Source organism: Pleurodeles waltl, chromosome 7, assembly GCF_031143425.1.
Source record: "Pleurodeles waltl isolate 20211129_DDA chromosome 7, aPleWal1.hap1.20221129, whole genome shotgun sequence".
NCBI lineage: Eukaryota > Metazoa > Chordata > Amphibia > Caudata > Salamandridae > Pleurodeles > Pleurodeles waltl.
Window position 1 is genome coordinate 780,269,606 of NC_090446.1, and position 27,223 is coordinate 780,296,828.

The window sequence follows — 27,223 nt, forward strand, 5'->3', positions numbered from 1 at the left end:
TGTGCAACATGCAGCATGCCACGATTATCTAGCAGACCTTCTTGGGTGAGTAGCACAGGGATCCACCTGTTAGATGGAGGCAGTGAAACCTGGCCTTCAGGAGGCTAAAGGTTCGATCAATTATCCTTCTTGTTCGCCCATGTGCCTCATTGTAACGTTCCTCTGCCCTTGTCCTGGGATTCCTCACAGGGGTCAGTAGCCATGAGAGCTTGGGGTAACCAGAGCCACCTGCAAATATCGAGGGACAAGTGTTAGCCACACCCTCTCATGGCCCACACCGTACCCATACACCATCATCCACTTGGTGGGAACCAAGGCTCACCTATTAGCCACACCCTGTGCCTCTGGATTTGGGCCATCACATTTGGGATGCTGCTCTTCCTCAGGATAAAATCATCATGCACCAAGCCTGGATACTTAGCATTGACATGGGAGATGTACTGGTCCGCCAAAAACACCATCTGCACATTCTTCTAGTGAAAACTTTTTCGATTTCTGAAAACCTGTTCATTTTGCCAGGGGGAGGCTGGGACAAATGCCATATGTGTTCCATCAATCGCCCCAATGATGTTGGGGATATGTCCCATTGCATAGAAGTCAGCCTTCACTGTGGTCAAATCCTCCACTTGGGGGAAAACAATGTAGCTACACATGTGTTTTATCAGGGCAGCCAACACTCTGGTCAGCACTATTGAGAACATTGGCTGTAACATTCCTGCTGCCAAGCCCACTGTCACTTGGAAATAATCAGTTGCCAAAGAATGGAGCACAGATAGCACTTGCACAAGAGGGGGGATCCCACTGGAGTGACAGATAGCAGATATCAGGTCAGGCTCCAGTTGGGAACACAGCTCCATGATAGTGGCCCTGTCAAGTCTGTAGGTGAGGATAATGTGCCTGTACTCCAATGTTGTCAAGTCCACCAGGGGTCTGTAGACGGGGGTATGTCTCCATCTCCTATTCATCCGCAGCGGTTGCAATCTATAGGGCAATAGAGTGAGAAGGCGGTCATAATATATACATTGTAGCCACTATGGTTCAATGCATGATGTGATATTTTAATGTATTAGTGGCATATGTCCCGAATGTATAATTGTGATCTGTGACGCAGGTATGATCCATGGCCTACCCCCTCCCCCCCAAAATGGCATCTGCCTGTCCTGTATGGAGGGACAGGTGGAAGTGAGGTAATTTCGCTGACGTTGTGCGCCATTGCGGGAGGCAGTCGGGAACCGCCATGCAACTCCTCATTGGTTATTATTGAGCCCTATAAGGTACAGTGGCCAATGGTGATGTACCCTGGTGATGACGGTATGCACCGCCGGGACGTCACCGACATTTTCTATCTGTTCACTCACTTGCTACCTGACCTTCAACAGGAGAGGACCTACACAGCATGTGCTGCTGTGACCTGTGTTTGGAACCTACCATGGCCCGTGTGACTGGGGAAAGGGCTCCTGCCTTCACCTCGGCGGAGCTGGAGAGACTAGTGGATGGGGTCTTACCCCAGTACGGACAGCTTTATGGGGCACCAGACCAACAGGTGAGTACACTGTGGGCACGATGCATGGGGCATGAATGCATGGAGTGCTGTGTGTGAAGGCTTGGTGTGGTGGGGGTGGTGCATGGGCCCTGGGCAGCATGCAGCATGTATGCTGAGCCATGTCTCTGCATAAGGGGATGGGAAGGGCTATGGTGGGCCATGAATGTAACAGGCAGGACGGTCTAAATAATACCTTTCCCTGTGTATGTTTCCTCTGCAGGTCAGCGCCCATCAAAAGAAGGGTATATGGCGTGCCATCACCAAGGACGTGCGGACCCTGGGGGTCTACGGCAGGGGGAGCACCCACTGTCTGAAATGGTGGGAGCACCTGAGACGCTGGGCAAGGAAGATGGCAGAGGCCCAGCTGGGGCTGGCCTCCCAATGAGGAAGGGGTGCCTGTCGAACCCTGACCCCCATGATGGGCCGCATACTGGTGCTGGCCTATCCGGAGCTAGCTGGACGCTTGGGGGCATCACAGCAGGTATAAGGGGGTGAGTACAGTGCCCATCATTACTACTTACACCTGGTTGGGTGGTATCCAGGTGGGGATGTGTGCCTGTGGGTGCTCCTAGGCCAGGCATTAAATTACAGAGTAGGTACCATGTTGGGCAGGGTTCTGATGTGAAATTGCTCTGACCTAGCTAGTAGGCATCCAGTACTGGGCAGGGCTGTGTGGGTCCCAGGTATGCTGCAGTTGGCAGTATGTGTCCCTCCCCATGCCCTGGTGACTAGCATTGTTACTGGTAGTGCATTGCATATTGCATAGGGCTGTTCCCTGTGTGTGAGGGTGCTGTGTACACCAACGGTGGTGTTGGTGCAGCCACTGACCAAGTGTATCCTTTGTCTCTCCCCACCCCCTTTTTGTTTTGCAATCCTGTCCTTATGTGCATTAGCATCATCTAGCGGAGGAGCAGAGGCTCCGGCGAGGGAGGGAGCTGCATCCCACAGGACCCAGGAGGCAGAGTCTACCAACGGTGAGGGCACCAGTGGGACGAAAGTCGAGGGAGTACCACGGCTGAGACTGGAGGGGACAGTTCATACACGGATACCTCCTCCAATGGAAGCTCCCTGGTGGTGGGGGACACCTTTGTGCCCACCCCAGCTACAGGTACAGCGGCCACCCACGTACTAGCACCGCCCTCCCAGCAGCCCCTCAGCGAGTTGCCCATGCCAGCTCACCCAGGAAGGTGGGCATCCCCTTCACCCCAGGCACCCAATGCCATCAAGGGGCTGGCAGCCCAGATGCAACAGAGATCAATCCAGGCTCTGGCCTTCTCTCCGATGGCAGCCATTGTCCCTGTTTCCACCCTACTCCCTCCAAATTTCTCTACCTAATCCCATTCCCCTCAACCCCAACCTATCCCAAGCACACAGGCAGACGAGCATGCACACAGGACAACACCCAAGAGTGGCACAAGGAAACACAAGTACCACACTTCATCCCACAGGCACTCACACAAACACCATCCAGAAGCAGACATACCAACATCCACTGCCTCCACTGTGGCCCCCTCCTCCTCGTCCTCCACCTCCTTCTCAGTTGCGTCTACACTCACACCTGCATGCACTATATCCTCATCCACTACCACCATCACCAGCACACCTATCAGAACACACACCTCACTGGCAGTCACCACCCCAACATCCATGTGTCCTCTCCCACTGTGTCTGTGCCCCCTCCTCCCAAAGTACACAAATTCAACCACTCAGACACCCAACAGCCATCCACCTCACAACAGCATCCAGCCCATGCGCCTGCACCCAAACACAGCAGACAGACACCTCCTACAACCACTTCCTCTTCCTCCTCTCCCAGACCTTCTCCCCCTCCCCACCCCAATGTTCCTAAGCAGCCTTTCCTCTCCACCATTGACCTCTTCCCTACCCCTTCCCCCCGCCATTCACGGCTGACCAGGGTGTGTAAAACCCAGGCTAGCACCTCAGCCACCCAGTCCACGGGCCCAGTAGTGTCCACAGCAACTTGTGGTGGGAAAGGATCCCGGGCACCAGCAAGCAACACGGAAAGGTTGCCTGCCCAAAGTGCTGTCAGGAAGGGCAAGGTGCCACCCCCAGCTGCTGCCAAGAGGAGCAAGGAGCCATCCCCAGCTGCTGCCGAGAAGAGCAAGGAGCCATCCCCAGCTGCTGCCAAGAAGAGCAAGGAGCCATCCCCAGCTGCTTCCAGGAAGGGCAAGGAGCCTGCACCCACAGGCAGAAGGTACCAGGGGCCTGGTGCTGGGACTCAATCGGAGCCCCCACCACCAACCATGGTGGTGCAGCTATCGAGGCTGCAGGGGATGGACAGGAGCTTCCCCCCACAACCACCACCAGCAGCAACAGCAGTACCACCACCACCAGTGGGCAGCCATCCGAGGCTGCAGGGAATGGGCTGGAGCCTCCCTCCACAACCACCACCAGCAGCAGCAGCACCACCACCAGTGGGCAGCCGTCCGAGGCTGCAGGGGATGGGCAAGAGTTACACCCCACAAATACCACCAGCAGAAGCAGCAGCATCACCAGAGGGCAGGCATCTGAGGCTGCAAGGGATGGGCTGGAGCCTCCCCCCAACACCACCAGCAGCAGCACCACCACCAGCAGATGCACCACCACCACCAGTGGGCAGCTGTCCGAGGCAGAAGGGGATGGGCAGGAGCTTCCCCCCACCCCCAGCGGCAACATCAGCATCACCACCACTGAGCAGCTATCACCGCTGGTGGACAGTGTGTAGTCCTGTGTCCATTGGCAGTTGTGAAGCCTGCCCTTGCAAATCCTGTGGGTATGACACCCACCTGAGACCTTGCACTCCTCAAGACCTGCATCACAGGGCACCATGCCCCCTCCAGAACCAGTGCGTATGGCACCCACTCACCCCATCCTCTCCAGGATGTAGTTCACAGGGCATGATGACCCCCTAAAAAACAGTGGGGAACACACCCACTCACCCCATCCTCTCCAGGATGTAGTTCACAGGGCACGATGCCCCCTCCAGAACCAGTGGGGAACACACCCACTCACCCCATCCTCTCCAGGATGAAGATCACAGGGAATGTTGCCCCCTCCAGAGCCAGTGGGAAAGTCACCCACCTGAGAGACTGTGGCCTTAAACTCCCCAGGACCAAGCACATGGCATGTTGCCCCCTCCAGAGCATGTGGGCAAGTCACCCACCTGAGAGACTGTGGCCTTGAACTCTCCAGGACCTAGCACAGGGCATGTTGCCCCCTCCAGAGAATGTGGGCAGGTCACCCACCTGAGAGACTGTGGCCTTGAACTCCCCAGGACCAAGCACAGGGTATGTTGCCCCCTCCAGAGCATGTGGGCAGGTCACCCACCTGAGAGACTGTGGCCTTGAACTCCCCAGGACCAAGCACAGGGCATGTTGCACCCTCCAGAGCATGTGGGCAGGTCACCCACCTGAGAGATTGTGGCCTTGAACTCCCCAGGTCCAAGCACAGGGCATGTTGCCCCCCCTCCAGAGCATGTGGGCAAATCACCCACCTGAGAGATTGTGGCCTTGAACTCCCCAGGTCCAAGCACAAGGCTAGGTGCCTTCTCCAGAGCATGTGGGCAAGTCACCCACCTGAGAGACTGTAGCCTTTAACTCCCCCAGACCAAGCACAGGGCATGTTTCCCCATCCACGACCAGGGGTTTTGTTCCATCTTCTGGCTGAGGTGCCCCCATTCCCCATCCCCCTGAGGTGCCTGCCTATTTTCGAACTGATGCCCCTGCAGTGTTCTCTCCAAATTGTTGCAGGAGTCATGTGGTGCCTTGGGCTTTGTAATGTGGCCCTGTGGCCACGAACATTGAGGGCTGGGCAGTGTCCCTTGATTTGTAAATATGTATATACTTTTAGATTGGATGCACATATTATTACTGTATTTATCTTAATAAACTCACTTTCACCTATTTGTGTTGTACTTGCATTATTCCAGAGGGGTACGGGGTAAATATGTTTTATTACTGCATCTGTTTGTGTGTATGGTGTTGGTGGTGGGGGGGTGTGTTGTGCGTGTGTGTGTCACTCTCTTTTTCCTTCCCCCTCCCCTGTGTGCTAGGCTGCTGTACTCACTGTGGTCGTCTTCGCCGTCGTTGGTGTTCGTGGTGGAGCAGGACGTAGAAAATCATGGGTAAGATCTGCAGTTCAGGCTCCATGGTGGCGTGGTTCTTCCTTGAGTCTCCAATGGTGAGTGGTTTCCTTTCTGTGCAGTGTTTCCGCCAAGCTTTTGATGCCGTTGCTACCGCCCCAGAAAAGGTGGCGGTTTTCTGTGTCTTAATACAGTGGGTGGAACATTGGCTTCTGTCTGGCTGTAGGCGGCTACTGCCGTGGTGCCTGTTGATTCCGCACTGGCGGTCGGTGTGGTAAAGTGGCTGTCTGTCTGAGCTCTTTCTACCATGGTCAGAATTTGGTGGTATTTACCACCAGCCTGTTGGCGGTATTACTGCCACTTTATCACCGACCGCCAGGGTTGTAATGAGTGCCATAGTAAGTAAACAGGAAAGCCACTTTGAATGCTTGTGCTGGGCACTGGTCCTTACGAGTTACCCAGCTACATGATGGCTTCTCTGAACCCAGGGATTTTTGGTATCAAACATGTCAGAATAATAAACCTTCACTGAATCCATAATGGATTTATTATTAATTGCTGCCTGAAAACCAACAGATTAGGAGGTGTGCCCATTTCATGCCAGTCCCACCCCTAAAGTGGACGAGCTGAAGTGGACATCACTTTTCAGATTCCTCCATCTTGCTTGGAAGGAATTAGGCAACTAGGGTTAGGTTTATGGCCACTTCCCAATGAAAGCGGTCATAAGAAGGGTGTAGTCACCCTAATGGTGGGCAGCCCTTTGGCTACCACCCAGCACTTCCTATAAAGCCCCTAAATTAAGTATTTAGGTGGCACTTCTGAACCCTAGAACTCAGATCCTGATGATCTAAGAAGACAAGGGCAAAGAAGAGTAGCACCCGCAGAGGAGGAAAAGAAGAAGCAGTTGACCACGCTGGACTGCCTGCTGACCTCAATGGACTCTGCCTAAAAAACCAACTCCTCCTGCTTTTCATAAAGACTCAAGATTCCCGTGAGCAGTGGGCCAGCTCTACAACAAAAATGTCAAGGAAGGGAATCTGCAGCTGCTGGAAACCCAAAGACCCAACACCTGAAGTGACCACTGCACCCAACGTCCAAGACCCGAGGTGTAGCCAACCAACAGTGCCAACATGGTTCCCCAGCTGTCCAGAGACTGTGTCCAGTGTGTTCTCACCCATATTGAACTCACCCGAGATGCCTGCAGCCTCTGCATGCAGGACCCCTATACCACAGCCTTGTAGTGAGAGAAAACCTGACAACTCCAGCAACCACTGCACCCGTCGCCCATGGCCCCATCTGAGGTGGGACACTGGTGCCAATGATGTCCCCTGGCTCCTAAGAGCTCAGATCCACCCAGGGTCCACCCCTGCCAGACTCCCTGATGATGCCTGCAGCCTCATATCACGGGACACCCTGCCCATGAGTGCTCCTGGGTGAGAACACCAAATGCCTAAGGACACCCCTGCATCCGTCGCCCCTGGGCCCTGGAAAAAAGCATCAAGGGTGCACCTACATTCCTGAGTACCCCAAGTCTACTACCTACCTGTTTGTTGTCCCTGAATGGCTTCCTAGCCATAGCCTTCAGCCTGTTTGTCAAGAGGTCCAACTCCCAGAGAGAACCATTGGGCACCTGACGCCTTACTGCAGCCCTGCACCCAGCTGCCCCATTGCTACCCGGTGTGACCTGTTGGTCTGATGCTGATAAGTGGCCAGTACTTACCTTTGCTTCCTGAGCTCTACCTCATAACTCATTGTTAACCCTGTGTTTTCTAAACATTGTTTTCCTCCATCGTATAACATTGAGAGAACTCTGAGCATTACAGTAAGTGATGATTTCTGAAACTGCAAAGTATATATGCTTAAAAGTCTACTTATCTGATTATGAAGTTCTTGGGTTTGAAACATATATTAAAAGAATTGTTATGTTTCTAAAATGGTATGGTTTATTCTTTGAGTGTATGTCTCATTTATTGACTGTGAGTACAACACATTCCTAGCACTTTCCTCTGATAAGCCTAACTGCTTGCCCACACTACCACAAAATAGAGCATTAGTCCTATCTACTTTTGCCTCTGCAAACCAATTGGGGATCAACTGAACTCTCTGCACGTTATACTTCTTTCTAGTCCACCATATAGAGAGCCAGCTTCCTACAAAGGGCATGTATTCTGCAAAACTTTATAAAAACAAAGGCAGGGTCCCAGTCTAAGCCAATGTGCACCTTTTCTGGGCATGTCCAGTGCTAGCATAACCATCAAGTAAATTCCTAAGAGATACTCTATCAGCATACATGGCAACATTTCCAAACAGGAAAGGCGTAGATAGTGAAAAAAGTGGTGGAAATTGTTTTGCCCATGGACTAACTATGAAACAGAGGCAATTTTAGGTGGGAGACAGTTAAAATAAAATCTATTAAGGCTTTATACATCTGAAGCCTTCCATCTAGATTGGGTTTGCTGGCATGTATGAATCAGGCACTAGTGTGAACTGAGAGTCTGTATCTGCACTGGAAAGAGAGCAGCAATAAAAGACAAAACTGTGCTTTCAAACTGCAACTCCATGTTTCACTACTTATGGACTGGTCTGCCTTTGGATGGTGCTCCTGGGACTCCCGGTCACCTTCCAAATCACCTCAGGAGTGCACTAGTTATGTAATACTTCCTACTTGACACATTTTGGTGCATGCTAAAGGGCAAAGGTTTTTCCCACTTGAATGGGGTATGCCACCAATTAAATGAGGAGTTGCCCGCTTGACATTGGACAAGAGTGGAATGTCCACATAAACTATGGGCATCAAACAAGGGGCTTTTCGGGTATCTGCAGCCCCTTCTATTTAACATAAGTGTCTGGTTGAACAGAATGTTATTGAAGATTGATGTGTGAATATTCTGTGATAAAACAACTGAATCTCCTTTGACAGTTTAACAAAGTATGTTATATTACAGTTTTTAAAGTGTAATGGAACTAAAAAAAAGTATAATTTTGGATGATGAGTGTGGGTATGCAGGCCTTGTTTCTGCATATCTGTAGTGGATCAGGCCTTGGTTTTAAACTGGACTCTGTCCTTTCATTCAGGGATTGGTTGGGCCCTTGTGTGTGTGTCACTGAGTAGATGACAGTTCACTGATGCATACACAGTTGGTCCCACTGAGTATGCTAACTGCGCTTTTGGGGAATTAAGTTTTATTTGAATATGTACTTCATCCCCTATTGGCTGTCTTTCATCTGGGTTTTTCAAGGCTTTAATAGCCATGTTTAAATGTAAGTATATTGCATTTACCTCTGATGTAGATCCAACAAGTCCAGGTGGTCTGAGTTACAAAATGTGTTTAACTTTGCATCTGCCCACCTGTTTTAGCTGTGGAGATGATATCTATGCCTCTGGCTTAGCTTGGTAGAATCCTAGTTGAGATATAGATGGCAAATAAATAAAGATTTATCTGCTTTTGTAACTGTTGTTTCTTTTTAATCAGCCCTGCACTTATTGCTTGGTTTGTAACTGTAGTGAACTAATTTCTAATTATGGCGAAGAAGGTGGTGGATGCCAGAGAGTGCTTGCACATCTGCAAAGCGTATGTCAGTAGTGAAATCCGAGCGAAGTCATAAAATTTAAACAATATGGTGTTGGGTGCCAGGCTAGCCCTAACACCTGCCACCACAGGTGTCGGAGGGCCACACACTGAAGAGTGGGTGGTTGCCTAAATATTGAAAGAAGAGTGGCCAGGGCACACCAATGGCATGAATCCTGATCCTGATAATGTTCAAGAATAAGTAGAAAGTTCGTTCTTGGAAGATGATGTGTAGATATTTATTATAAGTGCAGGTAGAAAGTAGAAATCTCAATCAAAAGACTGCGTTGTACAAAATGACCAGACAGAGGTAAAGAGAAAAATCCGAGCGAAGGTGCAATAGAATTGTGTGACTACCAGCTGCTTGATCTATGTACCTTTCGTGTTTACATATAATGTTTTATATACATCTGAAGGTACCTTACCCCCTTTCAATTACTTCTTACTTCTTTCTTTACTCTTTTTTCTTCACACTATTTATAGATCTTCTATCCACATCACAACACACTTCGCATCCCCCCTTGTTTCTTCACGACTAAGATTCAATGTTTTCTAAAAAATTTAATAGCACATGTACTGTATCACACTGTGTAGACACGTTTATGACAATCTCCCCTCGCATGATGTTGCCATTTTATTCCACTCTAGACTGACTTGTTTGCCTTTTTCTTCTGGAACGTGATTCAATTAGTCACCTATAAGACCTATTGAGGCATTCACACTACATTCTGGTCGTCACATTAACGATACGCATCCCTGCACTTAATTCACACAATTCTATTGCACCTTCGCTCGGATTGTTCTCTTTACCTCTGTACAAAGAATTTTAGATGTTGTGAAGTCACCTTGCACAATTATGCTATACCGACATGTATGTATTTTTCATCTATGTTTCCACAGCTTTGACAAAGTCTTGAAGACGAAACACGTGTTGGCTGTTTTGCTGTATGGACTTATTGTTACATTCGAACATCCTATTGTAACTTTGACCATTTATCACCATCTGGCTGCTCTGGACACATGGTCATTTTGTACAACGCAGTCTTTTGAATGAGATTTCTACTTTCTACCTGCACTTATAATAAATATCTACACATCTTCTTCCAAGAACAAACTTTCTACTTATTCTTGAACATTATCAGGATCAGGATTCATGCCATTTGTGTGCCCTGGCCACTCTTCTTTTAATTTCTAATTATGTCATCAGAGTACAATGTCATGTGACATTACTTCTCAGGATGACAGTGTGTAAATGTTCATATGGTGTCACAATCTGGCTTATAATTGGGGGTCAAATGGCAAGTGATGTCATTTCCCCTATCCCTGGAAATGTTCATATGGTGTCACAATCTGGCATATAATTGGGGGTCAAATGGAAAGTGATGTCATTTCCCCTATCCCTGGAATTTTGGTGAATCGACAACCATGCCGTCTTAGCAGGCATGCCAAAGATTTCACAGTGAACCCAAACATGGAACTCTCTTAGACCATGCATACCCTAGCCATCAGATTTGTGTATGGCAGCTGCACCTATCTCTTTGCCCAAACCATTTACCTGAAAACTAGGATATAGAGGTTGTGAAAGGCTTGTTCAATGTCAAGGGACATGGCCAAGTGCAGTGTGTCAACTTAGTATAGAGTCTCCATTAGACGGAACAAGGGCAGAGGGTTGAAAACATTGTTTCTACCAGGATAAACCCATAATGATCTGGCTGTATCACTATTTTAACTACTGATAATAGCCTATTGGGAAGTATCCTCACAAAGACCATGCATGGGGCAGTAGGAATGTACACACAAAGGGTCCCATCCTTGTTTGCGCAAGCCTACTATTAGTGGCTCTCTAGTTGACTCTGGTAGTTTCCCCACTTGCTTGGCAGCTTGGTACATGTTCACAAGCCATTGCAGCCGGTTTTTGCAGTTTTAAACTGTCCTTTGGACCTGGGAAAATAGATATTTTGCCGGGCCCAAGCCATCCTTTTTAATGCATATGTCACTCTGAGGGTAGGCCCTGGACAGCCCAGAGGGCAACGAGCAGTGTATTTAAAAGATGGACATGTACATTTCAGTTTTACATGTCCTGGAAGTGAAAACCCCTTAAATTAGTTTTTCACTATTACAAGTTGAAGGAACTGCTTTCCTGCTGTGCTGACCTGCTTCTTTCCTGCCTGAGAGAGAAGGACTCGACCTGCATTTATTGAACACTGGACTTTAAAGTGACTCCAAGGAGTAGTTGGCTGGCCTCCTGATTAGTGCCTCAGGGATAGAAGCCTACAAAAATCCAGCACCTGGATTCTGCCTGCTGTGAGACTTACCCAGCCAAACTATGCCACCCCAGCCCAGACCATTAGAATTGTTCCTGAAGGTGGTTTGCCAGCCCATCTGTGGATCCATCAGAACTAATTTATCTCCTCTTCTGTGCAGCACGAACCCAAGCAGAACCAATGCATTGCCTCTGCTGCAAGGGTTCTCCTGACACAAAGGACTCCACATGAACATCACAGCTACAGAATAACTGATGCATGTGCAAAGGTTTCCTAATATCAGCACTCGCATCCCTCATAGACTGCAGCCTTTACGATGACACAGGTTTACTCACTGCTGCCTCACAGCTCCTTTAGAACTGATGCATCGCCTCAACTGGTAGTCCATCCTCGACCTCGGACTTTGTATCACATGCCCTTGTTGAAGATGACAAAGGGCCTTCTATCACAACTCTGCAGCAACTCAGAATTGACACAGCCTCGGCTGCACAAAGCATCCTCGGCACGGTACCTCACAACGCTGCACAACCAGGACCTAAGTTACTTTATTCAGCGAGCCTAACCGGGTGCCTGTAGATGGCCCATGCTCATCACATTCGGCCTGAACTTGTGACTTTGTCCCAGTTTTGCATGACCAGATATCCACAGTTGGTGCTTTGTGCTGGTTGGTGCTATTTTAAGTGAAATCATTAAACCTGCATATCTCTTGTTCTACTGATTGGATGGTTGTTGTTTTGTTCTTGCTTTATTTATCAAACATAACATTCATTCTGTAGACCGGTTGTGGGAATTTTTTTATGGTGGGTTTTCACAGTGTTACTATTTGAAGTGTTGCACAAATACTTTACACATTGCCCCTGAGTTAAGCATGACTGCTCTGTGCCAAGCTATGTGAGGGTTGAGCAGAGGTTAATTTAGGGTTTGCTTTTGACTTCACCCTGAGAAGAACTGCAGCTGCCCTCAACCAGTAATCCAATTTCTTACACCACCCATTTCAGGTCTAGGGGCAGAAGACACTTGGATAGCAGTATTGCCACCAGTTTCTGGTGCAAATAAACAAATAAAACAGGAACAGGAAGGGGTTGACTGATCACATCAAAAAGCACCAAGCGTCCGATTTTGTTCAGCAGACTCCATCTGCATCAATGTGATTCTGGAGTTAATTAACACACACCATCCCTACTCTTGAGGAACTACCCCAAGAAGGGTACAGCCACACTGAGATCTTTAACCCCATTTCAGGGATTGCTGAAAGTCTCTAACTTGACACCAAGTGCCAACCTCATTAAACATTGAATCAGATGAGGCAGTACAAGGGCAGTTTTAAAGAGTAAATGTCACAATGTCAACAATTGCAACTGTGTTTATTATGAACCATAAACAGGCTCCACATCAGTTGAAATGATACTACTGCAGGAAATGGTGTTACATGGAAATTACTCTGATCCATGTTTTGAAGCAAGAGGAATAATCATTCCTCCTGTCAGTCAGTGCTAGAAATGGCTTCTTGCTTGTCGTTGGTTCTGTGACAGATACTTTTTTACAACATCTCTATTTATTTGGACTGCTACTGGAGTTTGTCTATTTTAAATTGCATTATAAAGGTGATTATAATCTTACTCTTGGTACATGGGAACGAAATTACTTATAAAACAGTGATATTTCCTGGAGGACTTGCAACCACAATCTTCGTCGTACGGAGCAAAAAGGGATTTTCAGGCCTGTGAACATCACTGAGTTTCCTGTGCTGGACAGTGAACGGGTTCTTTATCAAACTATGAGTCTGACAAAAATGCATCAAATCCATTATGTTTTAAAAGTCTACATAGTTGACATCATAATTCAAGTCCTTTCACAAATTCATGGGACATTAATGCAATTAAACAATTAATTAATTATTTAAGTTTATATGTCTCATTAGAAAATGAAGATCCCAATCACCTGGAATTGTTAGGTTTTCATCATTATGGTACCACCACATTCATTGATCTAACAGTCTTGGAGAAATATATAAAAACACACAGTGGGAGGATTGTCAAACCCTGCCCATACATTGTCCGAAAAGTTCAATTGAAGATTTCCCTCTTTTAAAGACTGGGCCTTCTGCTTTTTATAATTCCCAAACACAGGAAAAATTGAAAAAGATCTTGACCACAAATCACAGTTTAAATAAGGTCACACAGTTTACTGTTTATTTTGCAGAGCAATATTATGCATATTGGAAAGAAAATATAAATGAAAACAGTACTTGGGGACTAAGTTTTGGCAAATTAAGTTCATGGATTCCCTGTTTAGGGCATATACGATTCCCACAGAAATTATATTTTAAAACACACAGTACCAACAGAACACACGCATGATCCTTGCATCATTTAATGAACTAAGGACACCATCAAGTGCAAATATTTATTTGATACACTTTACAGGTTGGAAAAGGTTAGAAAGCATTACTGATAGTTATTTAACTGAAATCGTGCAGAATGTAACATACAGCTTAACAGTATTTGGTTCAGATGGAATAGTTGTGTTGCCAGTAGATATTTAAATGTGTATACAGAGTTTTCTATTACAAGTTGAAAGTCCATTAGCAAAGTGACCAGATCACATACATAACATATATTCTCGTATGACTGTAACTATGAAGTTCCAGTCTCTGCTCCTGACCTCCTGGTTGTGTGCAGCTCTCCCCCTCTGATGCTGCACTAGCTCTCCAGCATTGCGAATGTCCTCAGCCCTCAGAACGCTTTGAGGATGCTAGATCAGTCCTTGCACACTAGACTCCTGTGTAACTGGCTTCCTGTTCACTCACTTTTGGCTTTGGTATTTAGTATATTCTATTTAACAGCAAACCCCAGCGTTTTACCCATTTTTAGGTTGAGCGTGCAAGTGCTTTGACCTGTTGTAATATTGTGGGCTTTTAACCACACCCACCTCACACCCATCACTTTCACTCGTTCCTGGGCTTGCCTTTCAAAAATCACTTGATGTCATTAGTACTTGCTTTACGTTTGTCCTGCCTTGAGGTGGTCTTAGGACAATGGGACCATCACCAAAAACATTCAGCATGATGTGCTCTTTCTGTCTAGGTCATCTTTGAGTCCCTAGTGGTGACCCCAAAATAATAACCCCTCCCACCATTCAGTGTCTTTTTAAGGCAAAATGTGTAATGCACTATGCCCTCTAGGGGCTAAATATATGATTATACTACATTACTTTTGGTCATTTCGTTTTCATGTGGTTATGCCCTCTAGGGGCTAACTATATAGACCATGTTTCTTACAAATGTACTGTGGTGTTCTCTAGGGGCTGTTCTAAGCATTACAGTCACATCAACATATTAAAATATTACTGGCACAGAAATGTGCCCCATAATGCTTTGCAGGGCATTACTTTTACAAAACATTTTTGCTCACAACTCAGCCTGTGGTGGTCCTAGGACAATAGGATCACCTTCGAAACATTAATGACAATGTGCTCTTTCTGGGTCACCACACTATGTTAGTGGGGACTCCAAAATAATAACCCCTCCCACCATTCAATATCTTTTAAGTTCCTTCCCGAATGACTAGAAGCACGCAGAAGTGATACACCTCCTGAAAAAACTATCTGCCGACCAACCCTATCTGAAGAACTGCCAACCCATCTCACTGCTCCCCTATCCACCTAAAGTCCTCAAGAAAGCGATCAACTAGCAACTAACCCAACACCTAGAAGACCACAACCTCCTGGGCCCCTCCCAATTTGGATTTTGATCCACCCACAGCACAGAGACAGCCCTTATTGCAACCACTGACAACATCAGAGCCCCTCTGGATCACAGAGAAATGGCAGCCCTCATCCTCCTGGACCTGTCTGCCATGTTTGAGATCGTCTCCCATCACATCCTAATCAACAGACTACCCCATATCCGGATTCAAGGAGCCATTCTGAAATGGATTGCCCCCTACCTCACCAGCAAAACCCAAAGGATCCGCCTTCCACCATTCATTTTGGATCCCAAGAAGATCATCTGTGGAGCCCCCCAAGGATCTTCTCTCTGGCCCACCCTCTTCATTACCTACATGACCCCCCCCCCCCCGGCTGACACCGTCAGATCGCATGGGCTCAACATCATCTGCTACACAAATGACACCCAGCTCATCTGTATGAAGGCCCCGCCACCACCAAGGCCAGCTTACACAGATGCATGATGAATGTTGCGGACTGGATGAAAGACAAATGGCAAACTCAAAACAGAGAAGACTGAGGTCCTCATCTTTGGAAACTACTCCTCGTAATGGAACAACATATGTTGGCTCACAGATCTTGGCCAACTCTTAGCCCCAAGAGAACATGCATGAAACCTCAGCATCATCATGGATAGCAAGCTATCCATGAGAAAACAAGTCAACACAATCTCATCCGCCTGCTTCCACCAGCTTTGCATGCTACAGAAGATTTTCAGGTGGCTCCCTGTAAACACAAGATAGACCATCACGCAGGCCCTCATCACCAGCCGACTGGACTAATGAAAGTTGATCTATGTAGGAATCAACGCATGCCTCCTGAAAAGACTTCAGACAATTCAGAACTCAGTGGCAAGACTCATACTTGACCTCCCCAGAAGGACCTAAATGACATACTGTCTCAAGAAACACCGCTGGCTCCTGAACCAAACAAGATGCTAGTTCAAGATGCTGACCCACGCATACAAAGCCTGCACAACGAAGGACCAGCATACATCAACAAACACCTGACATTCCACCAACTGACCAGACACCTTAGCTCAGCTTCTCTCTCCCTTGTAGACACCCCAAATATTCACCTGGCCAGCAGCAGAGGACGCTCCTTCTCATAGCTGCCGGACAAAGCCTGGAACAACCTCCTCCTGCACCCCAGGACTGCACCATTACTTCAACAATTCAGAAGAGAACTAAGGACTTGGATGCTCAAATGAACAAACCTCCACACAGTAGTAAACTTCTCCAGTGCTTCCAGACCCCAAGGGGTGGTTTGCTGTGCTACATAAATGATTGATTTATTGATTGATGTATAATGCTGTACAGTTGTGTCAAAGATGGCTGTCTCATTTTAACCCAATGAAATAACATCTGTAACACAGACACAGATTTATGTGATTTTCATCTGAGGCTGTATCCAATAAAATTAAAGATTTTTGTATACCTTGATATAGGTTGCTATAAAAGAAGAGCAGGCATATTTTAAAAGAGAAGCTGCAGAAAGAATTAGGGAAACAGACAAGGAAAAATTACAGAGCACATATAAAATTGTCAATGGATTTCAAACACTCTCCAAATGCATATACACAATCTCAACCATTAATTCTTCTGCTCTCAATCATTTAAGAGAAGATTATATCCCTTGCTACAAGGACAGGCTCAGATATGTACTATAACACAAAAAAATGGTTGTTAAAAAACTCTGAAAGTGAATAAAGTGCATGGCAGCTCAGAAATGAGTTAGCCATATTTCTTCCCTATAATATAACCCCAAGACATATACAGTCTCCAAGAAGGAGCCATCATATAATATTTTATCCGTAGAAGAGATAAAGAGTGCTCAATTCTTTTAGCAGAAGGTTTGCATCATATGTGGCTCTTGCAAGGAGTAATCTCCTTGCAAACCTCTACTTCTCAAATCTATGATTTTCAAAAACACAAATCCTCGGGTTGGTATGAAAATAAAACTCAGCTAAAAATGTTCTTTCAATACCAGCAGTTGAGCAGAGGACATTCTTGTATTCATTGCATACAGTAACCCACTAGGACCCTAACACTTTTCTGACTATACTGACTCTCATGGCGTTTTTTTACACCTTTGAAGCCCAGCCCTGCTTGTAAACTCCTTGCAGCCCCTGCCTCAACCATCACTTAGCCCACATTATTAGGAAATGGTTCATGATTCATGAGAACAAATGAATCTTGCTATGGTTTGAACCCAAGTTTCATGTATGTTTTCCCAGTTCAAAAGACAGTGAAATGTTGTGGTGTTATATTTCGCCTCTCACAAAGAAATTGTTTGAAAGTATTTGTTAGCACAAAGAAGACATGATAAAACGCTTGTTGTGATTCAGACATAAAAAAGTATTCTGAACTCTGTGGCAGAAACATGTGCCCTGGAAAAATCCTGGTCTACATCCAAAATACAGCAGTTTCTGCAGACTCAGTCCCTGACACATTTTGTTGATTAGGTTGAACTATTTTCCATGCAGCAAACACACCGGCATAGCCCATGATTTTAAAACCTTCAGACCTGGCCTACTGACTGGCTCTGAGAATATTTTTGAATTTATTCCTTTCTTCTTCAGTTTGTTCAGTAGAAATCTGTTCAGTGGAATATCAAGCACACTCCGTATAGTTGGATGTGCAATTCTTAATTTATTCCTAGTAAAGACAACATGACTGAAAATTAATTCCATCCGACTGAAAACTAATGCTGTGAGGCAATGGCATTCTACTTCAGAGGTGACCAGTTAAATGGGTTAAGTGAAAACTGGATTTTGACATTTCACAAGTTTCAAGCCCCCAAATGAGATCATGCACCTGCCTTCTGGTGCAAGATTTGAGTATATATTGGAATAACTACCAATAATGTCTCTTGATAATTGGGAAATATACCAAATGTCAGAATGCATTAGGCGTATTGCACTATAATGCAGTTGCCCATCATTAAAGATACTATATACGACAATCCACAAATGTTATCACCTGGGTCACCACCTGTACTTACTCTAGTTAGCCACAGACATGTTGAAGCAAGAACAGAAGCTGCTGTTTCATTACTGAAATTGCTTCTATTGTTCATGAAATTTATGCAGGTGCAGGTGAAACTCTATTAAACGCCTGTCTTGTGCTAAGGTTAGCTTATATAGCCTAGAGAAAGGAGAGGTAAAGAAGCTCTAAAATACCATAAATATGTTACATTTATTTTTGTTATTCTAACTTTTAAGAAACATCATTGCTAGTTTCTTGTTTATTTTCACAACAGTTACCATTCATTTCATGTGCACCACAACATGATTTTATAATCCTAGTTTCTGAGTATTATTGAGTGTGCTTACTCATGATGAAAGAGGGTTTGGGGTCCACTAACTATTCCTATGAGGTCTCCCAAAACTGACTGTAGAAGTCATTTGGGTTTTCTTTCTTATGTTAGAACAATGACTATGGGCCAGATGTATCATGAAGCCCTTTTGCGATTCAGAAATAGCGATTTTTAAGAATTTGCTATTTCCGACTCGCAAAATACCATGTATCACATTTGCGAATCGGTAATAGCGATTTCTTAAAAATACCGAATCGCAATTTGCGATACCGGCCCCATACACACCTATGGGCCTGTGGGCCCATATCTTAGAATTTTTTGCATTTCCAAAATTGCGATTTCTTAACCAGAAATGCAAAACCCCAGGGTGCTGGGGGCCTAAGGCTGCTGCACCCCAAAATTATTTTTTGGGACATGTAAGGTGCACACATGCCCTTTACATGTACATTTTAAAAATGCATTTAAAATGCATTTTTAAATTTTGCACATGGTTACCACCAGGTTCCTCCCGGTGGTAAATAGCGATCCTAATGCCCAAATCGCATTTAGGAATGGCTTCATACATGTGCTAAGAAATCACAAATAAGGAATCCTTATTTGCGATTTCTTATTTAGAGAGTCACAATTTTAAGGAATCGCTATTTTAGCGATTCCTTAAAATTGCATTCAGAATGTCTTTCATACATTCTGAACTGGCTTTTTGCATTCACAAACGGGCATTCGCACCGTTTGCGAATGCAAAAAATCTTGATACATCCGGCCCTATGTCCTTAATGCCAGAGGGTCGAAAAAACTCATTGACATGTTACAGTGCAAATAAAGCGATTAAATAAATAAATACAGACTAGCAACTTTAAAGAATAAGACTGGATAGCTAATTTTAAGATTTATGTATGCACTTTAATCGACCTTTTGATGTCTGATTTTAGTATTTAATTTTTTATATTTAGATACTGTTTTATTGCATTATTGAAAACCCATGGGCATAGAGAATAGGGTCCTTGTTGTGTGGTACACTTTAAATTTAGGAGATATATATTGTGATTATTCTGTTTGAATTTTAACTTTCTATTATCTCTTTTACATTTTTACTGTGCTTATATTTTTAAGTGTTTTACCAATTCCAAAAATTAACAATTTATGATGCTTGTATTGTACTTTTATGGTATGTTTTTACTTACCGAAATAAAGGTAAATGATGATGATGATGATGAATAAATATATTAATATATGCTTTCTGGGCATGTTTCAATAAAAAGCAAAATACTGAATTTGGGGGTGATACTATACCACACACAACCACATCAATAATGTTAAATGTTTACTGAACAACCCTTTGGGTATTCTAGTTGATGTCATGTCTCAGGTGTATTCTTGTTATGCTTCTGATACTGCACATATAACATAGGAGGAACTGAGCGAAAGTACTAATCACCTGCTCATGAGCAAAATCACAACAGATGGTAAGCTGGCCAGACAAATAAATACCATAACGAAGCACGGAGAAACTGAGTCATCCACATGGAATTTTACAAACTATACTGACATACAATAGGGCCAGGAAGGCAACCATCACTCTATGTCGCAGTGTGCTGCAGGAGTCTAAAATAGATCTTTCTCTACTAAAAGAGCTATTGGAATATGACATAAACAATTAATTAATGGCTAATGAATTGGCTACAATAATAAACTATCCCTCAGAATATTGAGAAACCCTAGATTTAAATTAATTCCACATAACATACTGCACAGAGCATATCTTTGACATGCAAGCTACATTAGATGCGTGCAACCTCCTCTAGTGAATGCCAGAGGTACTTGGTCATGGATACTGATATAATTAACATGTTTTTGAACTGTCCAAAACGCACACTTTATTGCGAGGCAGTTAAGAACACTGTGGGAGAGATCACAGTTCAAATCATGCTCAATCATTTGAGGCTAACATTCCAGGCTTACATACGAGATTGAAAACAGCAGAACTAAAACACAGATCTGCTTGGAGTTATTACGCGGTACATTGCCATAACTTGGAAATCTACACATTCTGGATGAAACAGTTGATAACATGGATGGGGCAGAGGATGATACTGTGACAGCACTACAAAAGCAAACTGGAGGTCAGACTGGAGTCATGCTTCGGGATGAAATGATGACATTATTGAAGAATAAACATTATGATAGACTCCCTGAGTTAAGAATACATATTTCCGCATAGCATAACAGCATGCATTTGGGTGAAAGAGGACACTCCCAATTAAATCAATAAATAAATACGCCAGACAAGACCCATCCACTACATAGGTACAATATGCAATACTTACTGGAACGCATGGATTTATCCCAATGCACAAGGAGCATAATACCAGCTTCACCCTATTGGTGTCTTGGAAAAAGTGTAAATCTTAATGTTTCAAATGCCACGGTTGTTAGTTTTCATTAGTTTTGTTTTTTTGCCGGTAATATATACATGGAGCACAGTGTAATAAGTAACTCTGAATATTCTTTCATGAGAAATGTATGAGAAAACCTAATGAACATTAATAAAGAATTTAAAAAACACACAGCCTGCTAGGTTTATTCTCTTTCAAATATGTAATAGTGAATCATTCCTCACTAACTGGGACAGTGACTTACTATGTTCATCAGGGTCAACAGGTACTTTTGTACATGCTCCTTTCCGTGGAATTGGACAACTGAGTCATCTACCCCAAGGAGAACTTCAATGTTGAAGTCATCATCTGCTGCATGCCTCTTGCGTCTCCTTCTGCTGCCTTTCATTGGTTCATCCATGATTCCAAACATACTGTCCATTAAATCCAGGTCACTGAGGCTCGGCTCTAAAATATAACACAAACAATGAGTTAGCACATCTGAGATATTTGCTTTGTGGACACTGAAGGGCTGAATGTTACAATATTATATTCTTTACACATGGAAATTGCATTTATTCCAACATATTGTGCCTGCTAATCATACACTCCTCAAATCTTAGATTTCCATCAGTTCCTCAAGTCCCAAATTGTATGCATGTGTAATTTCCAAACCATAGCCATAAGAGCAAACTACACCAAAAGAGAATCTCCATCAACAAAATAATTTTACCTATGACATAGTCTCATCTACTACACCAACATGAAATATGTGGGAGTTACCTTCCCATTCCCACACTTCGACAGCATTTACTCCTGTCTTTGCAAGCATCACCTTTTTGTGCAGGTCCAAGTAGGTAAACTACCTACAAGTACATTTCAACAAGTATACATGTTTGTGGTGTTTAGTACCCCTCTGGGATGCCTACATTCTGGCCTCACCTCACACATCAACAAATGCAAACATTCCACCATATGGACTCATTAGAAACTCTGCATATCATGAACAATGATATGAGAGATTTTCCCCTCACAGAGTGCAGTCTGTAGCTCCCTAAGAGGAACTCAGTTTCTCAAAAACATTTGAGTGGTGTTACCTCATTATTTGTGTACCATTTATACCAAAGGTGTAAAATGACTTTGGAGACAGCGGAGTCTATAAAATATAGGGCTTCATTATGAATCTGGTGGTCTTCAGATCGCCAGACTAACGGTGAAGGTCAGACCACCACGGTTGTGGCGGTCCGACTGCCACATTATGACCATGGCGGATCCGCCAAAGTCCCACAGCTGACACCTCAAGGCTGCCGCCAGCCTACAGCCTGATGGTCCCGGCGGCTTTAATCAGCCAGGGCAGCGCTGCCCTGGGGACTATGGGTCCCCATCCGCCAGCCTTACCATGGCAGTTTACACTGCCATGGAAAGGCTGGAGGAATGGGGTGTTGGGGGGGGGCCCATCGCACATTCCACTGACCAAATAATGGGCAGTGGAATGCACGACGGGTGCTGCTGCACCCACCACACCTCCACATTGCCACCGGCTCCATTAGGATCCGGCGTCAATGTTAAGGCCCTGTTCACCACAGGACCGGCGGGCGGAAATGCTGTTTCCGCCCGCTGGCCCTGCAGTAAACTCCTAATAGGGCCAGTGGGGCTCAGGCCGTACAGGCGGCCTGAAGGCAGAAAGAGTTTGGTGGGCAGCCTCCGCCATCCACCAAACTCGTAATGAGGCCCATAGATTTTTGCACTGCCATCTCATAACTGATACACAGTTTCTCCCTTTAAATGGTGCATAACAAGCTAAAACCCACTAACTGTGTGTTTCACTCCCACTGTTACATGGAAATGCTAGCAAAGAAAGGCATCACCAAACAATACATTATTGTTTGTATAATTCTATTTCACATGATTAGTTGTTGCTACTATTAATACACAATTGTGTGAGTACTAAATATACAATGCTAATCAAACAATGTCAAGCCTTCTCCAAACACTAAAACTGGGAGGTTCTTTATGCACAATTAATGCACAATTAACGTCAAAGCTAAAAAATGAATAAACAAAATCATATCTCTTGGAAGCAGCATTAACAATATTTGGTCACGTAAGACTTACACTCATGCACCCACTCAGACATTCACACACCCACTCAGGTTTACCCACCCACTCACAGACCCACACAGACACTCAGACCCACTCTCACACTCTGAGACATACTCTCTCACCTTCTCTCACACCCAGACACTCTCATACCAACTCTCACACCCACCAGACAGACACTCTCACAGACCCTCTCACGCCTTTTCTTATACCCAGGGAGACAGACCCTGCGGCCAACTCCTGCCACGCATGGCCAAAGACTGTGTGTGGTGCGGGGTTGGGTGGTTACAGGGTTTGGCTACAGGGCCTGGCCACAGGCCCTACGGCCAACCTCTGTCACACACTTATAGGTCATCCACGGTGACGGTTTGATAAACGACCAGTCATTACAATTACTTTACATTAGAAAAATAGAAATTCACTGAAAAAACAATGGTTACACGGACGTTATAATTAGGAAATAGAATTTAAAAAAAACATAGAAATTAACTTAAACAACCACAAGTTGAGGGACGTTATAGTTAGGTTCTGAACATACTCGTACAAAGCCATCGAAATTCAGCAGTTATAGAGTTAATTCAAGTAACTATAACTCGTGCCCTAAGGTAACTATAACTTGTTCCCTGGCAATGCACTGCTAATTACCGGAGATATTACAAAGCTTGTGACATCTTCTTTAACATCATTGATAATATCACTGTAACATTTGCAGTAAAATTATTGATGAGAAGTCTGTGCGTGGTGAGTGCACAAGGTATAGTTACCTTAGGGCATTGTGAAAATTATGCTAATGGATTGTGACTAACCTAAAAGCAACATTGATTTTTCCAGGACTGGAATGGTACTGTTTGGAATATACATATGTTGGCCCTCCCAAACCGCTCTGCATCAACAACTCTGAAGTAAAATATTTGTTCAGGAGCGAATCATAAACCCTCTTTAATTTGCTATGAAGGATTACTGTCATTGACGTCATTTAGGCTGCGACTTCTGGCTTGCCCTTTACGACCCCTGGCACTGCCTTTGAGACTCTTGGCTTCAGAGGTGGCAAATTCAGTGCCAGGAACATGGGCAGGTCTTCCTTATGGATGTCAGTTGGGACTTGCTCTCTTTGTTTTCTGTCAATGTATATTACGGTACTAGTGGATAATAACATATTATTCACACTTAGTGTGATAAAAAGGGCCATTTAGCTTGAATATGCCCTTTGATTGGCAGCTGAGGAAAGTAAAAATGCTTTTAAAAGTATGGTTTATGCATGCTTGTGGGTGTGAGTGTGTTTATGTGACAGAGTGTGTAAGTGTGAATTTGTGTGCATCTGTAAGTATGTGATGTCACTTCTGCTACCCCAGGCACTTTGGTGAATTGACATCCATGATTACAGTAAGTGTTTTTTTAATATAAAGATAGTAGTGGGTGATAAACGTGTTATTAGGCAGTGCAAATGGCTTGTTATCTGCCAGGGTAAATCTGTTTACTTTGGAAAGAGTGATTACAAATGTCCCCTTGTTGTTCCCACTGAAGATCTAAGAGGGAAGCCGTTGCCGGACCCTTGCTGTGTGTGGCATCCATCTCTTTTACCCATTTCTTTATGTCTTTCCACACATGCAGTAAATGGCATGTATTGAGCTGAACACTTTATGCACAGTTTAAAGCCAGAAATGTGTGCAGAAAAGAAAGACTTGGATAAAACGAGTTAGGGACTATCGGATTATATTACAGTTCTGACTGTGCACACGGCTGGATTCATGACCATTTAATGCCAGCATGAGTCATTTGTATTAACCCAGATTTTCCTTAGAGGGGAAATCGGTAGCACAACAGGTAGAACTGGGAGACAGTTTTTTTTTTTCTCCAAATTATCATTGTTTATTTTTTTCATAGTGATTACCTGTTCTAATTGTATGTTTACACAGAGTTCAGTGAGACTCACCAAAGGATTCAAATTCCAGTCTGTGCACAAACGTGAGATTAGCCTTAGAAGTGATAGAGAACAAATTTTACTAGTACATTTGTGGCATAGAAGTTAGCATATGATAATCTATAAATGTTCATTTAAAGGCCTAACAGAGAAAATAATATGAAATGTAAAATGTGCACGTTCGATTTTGTTATCACATTTAACATGAAGGCATTCTGCCTTTTTATTTGATTGAATTAATAATTAGTATTAATATGAACATATTATTTTCAAGTAGAAATAAAATGTATTATGAGTATTAAATGAATATGAATTAAGCGCACTTATATTGAAAAATTGATTTTAACATGAGTTACGTGTGCAGAAAAATAAATGCACGTTTGAAATTGCATTAACATGTCATAAATAATGTTTGCAATTAAATACTTTGCTTTGCATATTTGACTTAAACTGTAATGTACACAATATGTTTATTAATGTATTATTTGCATTAATCTGCATCCAGGCTTTCTTGGCTTGACTAGGCCTGAAGGATTCACTTTACAACAGCAATGGAAAATCATTTGTTTATTCTGCCACCTCTGACCCAAATTCTTACAATAAGTTGCTAATGTAATGTTGAATGTCATATTGTATTAAAGGTGAATAACATGTTTTAGAATTAACAATGTTGCATTATTTGTTCTACCTGTTGAAAAAGACAGGAAACTTGTAGTTCTCCTGAGAAGTGTTAGTATAGTTTACTTTTGGTGAGAATATTTGGAGAAGTTGCAAATTCGGTGGTACCACCGACAGCCACTGAACACTGTATCTGATGCCAACAATGAGCCCACCTGAAGGACCAATGAATAGATTGTGCATATTTTAATTAGTGAAGAACTTTGAAACTGAAGTCAGATCTATTTAGAGGCCATAGTTAGTTGGATTCCAGTCTACTCCTTTCCCAAGTATGTTGCTGTCATTTCCTCTTTCTCCAAGTTCTTCTAATGAGTTTCCTCTTAGTCTTAATTGCTCCATCTGTTATGCGGTTTCAGTATTATTATGGCCAACTAATTCTGAACTGCTGACTTGTCCTGTGTGCAGCTCCTGTTCTGCACCATCCTGATGCTGCTATCAACAGACATCGGGAGAAGGAGACCATTTCGTGCCATGAAATCATCCTGTCTGCGTTCCCATGAGGAGAGGTATAACTAAATTTGGTTCCTTGTTGTCTTTTTAGCTTAGGCACGCATCAGTGTATTTTTATAGTGAGTTGTCCTAGTTAGATGATTTTTCTAAATTATTTTTGCCTTTCTTTTATTTTGAGTTTTGCCCGCATGTGTTAGCCCTTTCTCTCACATGCAGATCTCAATTCTTGTTTGAGATAACAATGGCCCAGCTCTGAAATTGATTGCTAACATTCTATTTTGATGATTTACTAATGTCATCATCATCTGCATTGAAATCTGATAATAATGTGCATATTGTGTTGTTGCTAATTTATATCATTCTTTTTGAGTGTTTAACAATGTGGATGTTTAGTAGGTTGAATCTTTTCAGACACTTTGGTCAGCCTATGGTTTTCATGTGTGTTTCTAATTTAGTTTTGCGCACCAATTACATGACGTTGATTTTGGGATTGTAATAAAGCTTTGAAACTTTTTTTAGTTAGGAGTTTTGATTTAGTGTTAGATTGTGTGTGGTGTTTAAAATTGTGTTATGGTTCATGTCAATGATTTGTGATATTAGGATTCTAACTCCTACCTCGTTCACCAAGTCCAAAGATTTAGTCGACCTCTGAAGGTGCGAATAGTGATGTCTCACCTGAGCCCTTGTGGGTTCTGAACCCGAGGAAGGAATACGACCTGCGTGGGTGCTATATCAGTTTTTTGTAGCAGAGGATAGTTTTGTCTTGTGAAGAGGAGAGTTTGAATTTGCCCAAATTCTGAGTTGTTTTTGGGTACAGTGTCAGGGATTGATGAAATTCCAGCTTTGTGTTCCAAGTGCACAGTATGTGTTTGAAGTAGGGTTTGCACTTGCCATGCTTTGGCTATATTGCGGTGAAGTGGGATGTATGAAGTGAGTAGGGAGTTTGTGCACTCCAGGTAATTGAGTAGGGAGTTTGCGTACTCCGAGTAAGAGATTGGGGTGTTGGCATACTCCAAGCAAATGATGTGCTTTGTGCTCATAAATTGCCTATGTGGTTGTTGTTGTTGACAGGTCCTGCGGGGCCTAAGATTCCGAAGTATTGTACAAGTGTATGGAGACACTTGGTTAATTTATTGTCTGCAGGTGAAGTGTTGGTGGATTGAGTGCTGTCGACAATACCAGCAGATTTTCCTTGAGTGTG

The 27,223-nt window shown here is 44.0% G+C and overlaps 1 protein-coding gene across 1 annotated transcript in view; it reads right to left on the reverse strand.

Annotated features, from left to right (window-relative positions):
- The window catches only part of ADAMTS2 (ADAM metallopeptidase with thrombospondin type 1 motif 2), a 1,546,369-nt gene that overhangs the window by 874,827 nt on the left and 644,319 nt on the right, over nucleotides 1–27,223 (reverse strand). Inside the window, exon 4 of the mRNA XM_069199292.1 lies at nucleotides 21,139–21,341. Within this exon, the coding sequence (XP_069055393.1) occupies nucleotides 21,139–21,341 (203 nt within the window). The remainder of the gene's footprint in view (nucleotides 1–21,138; nucleotides 21,342–27,223) is intronic.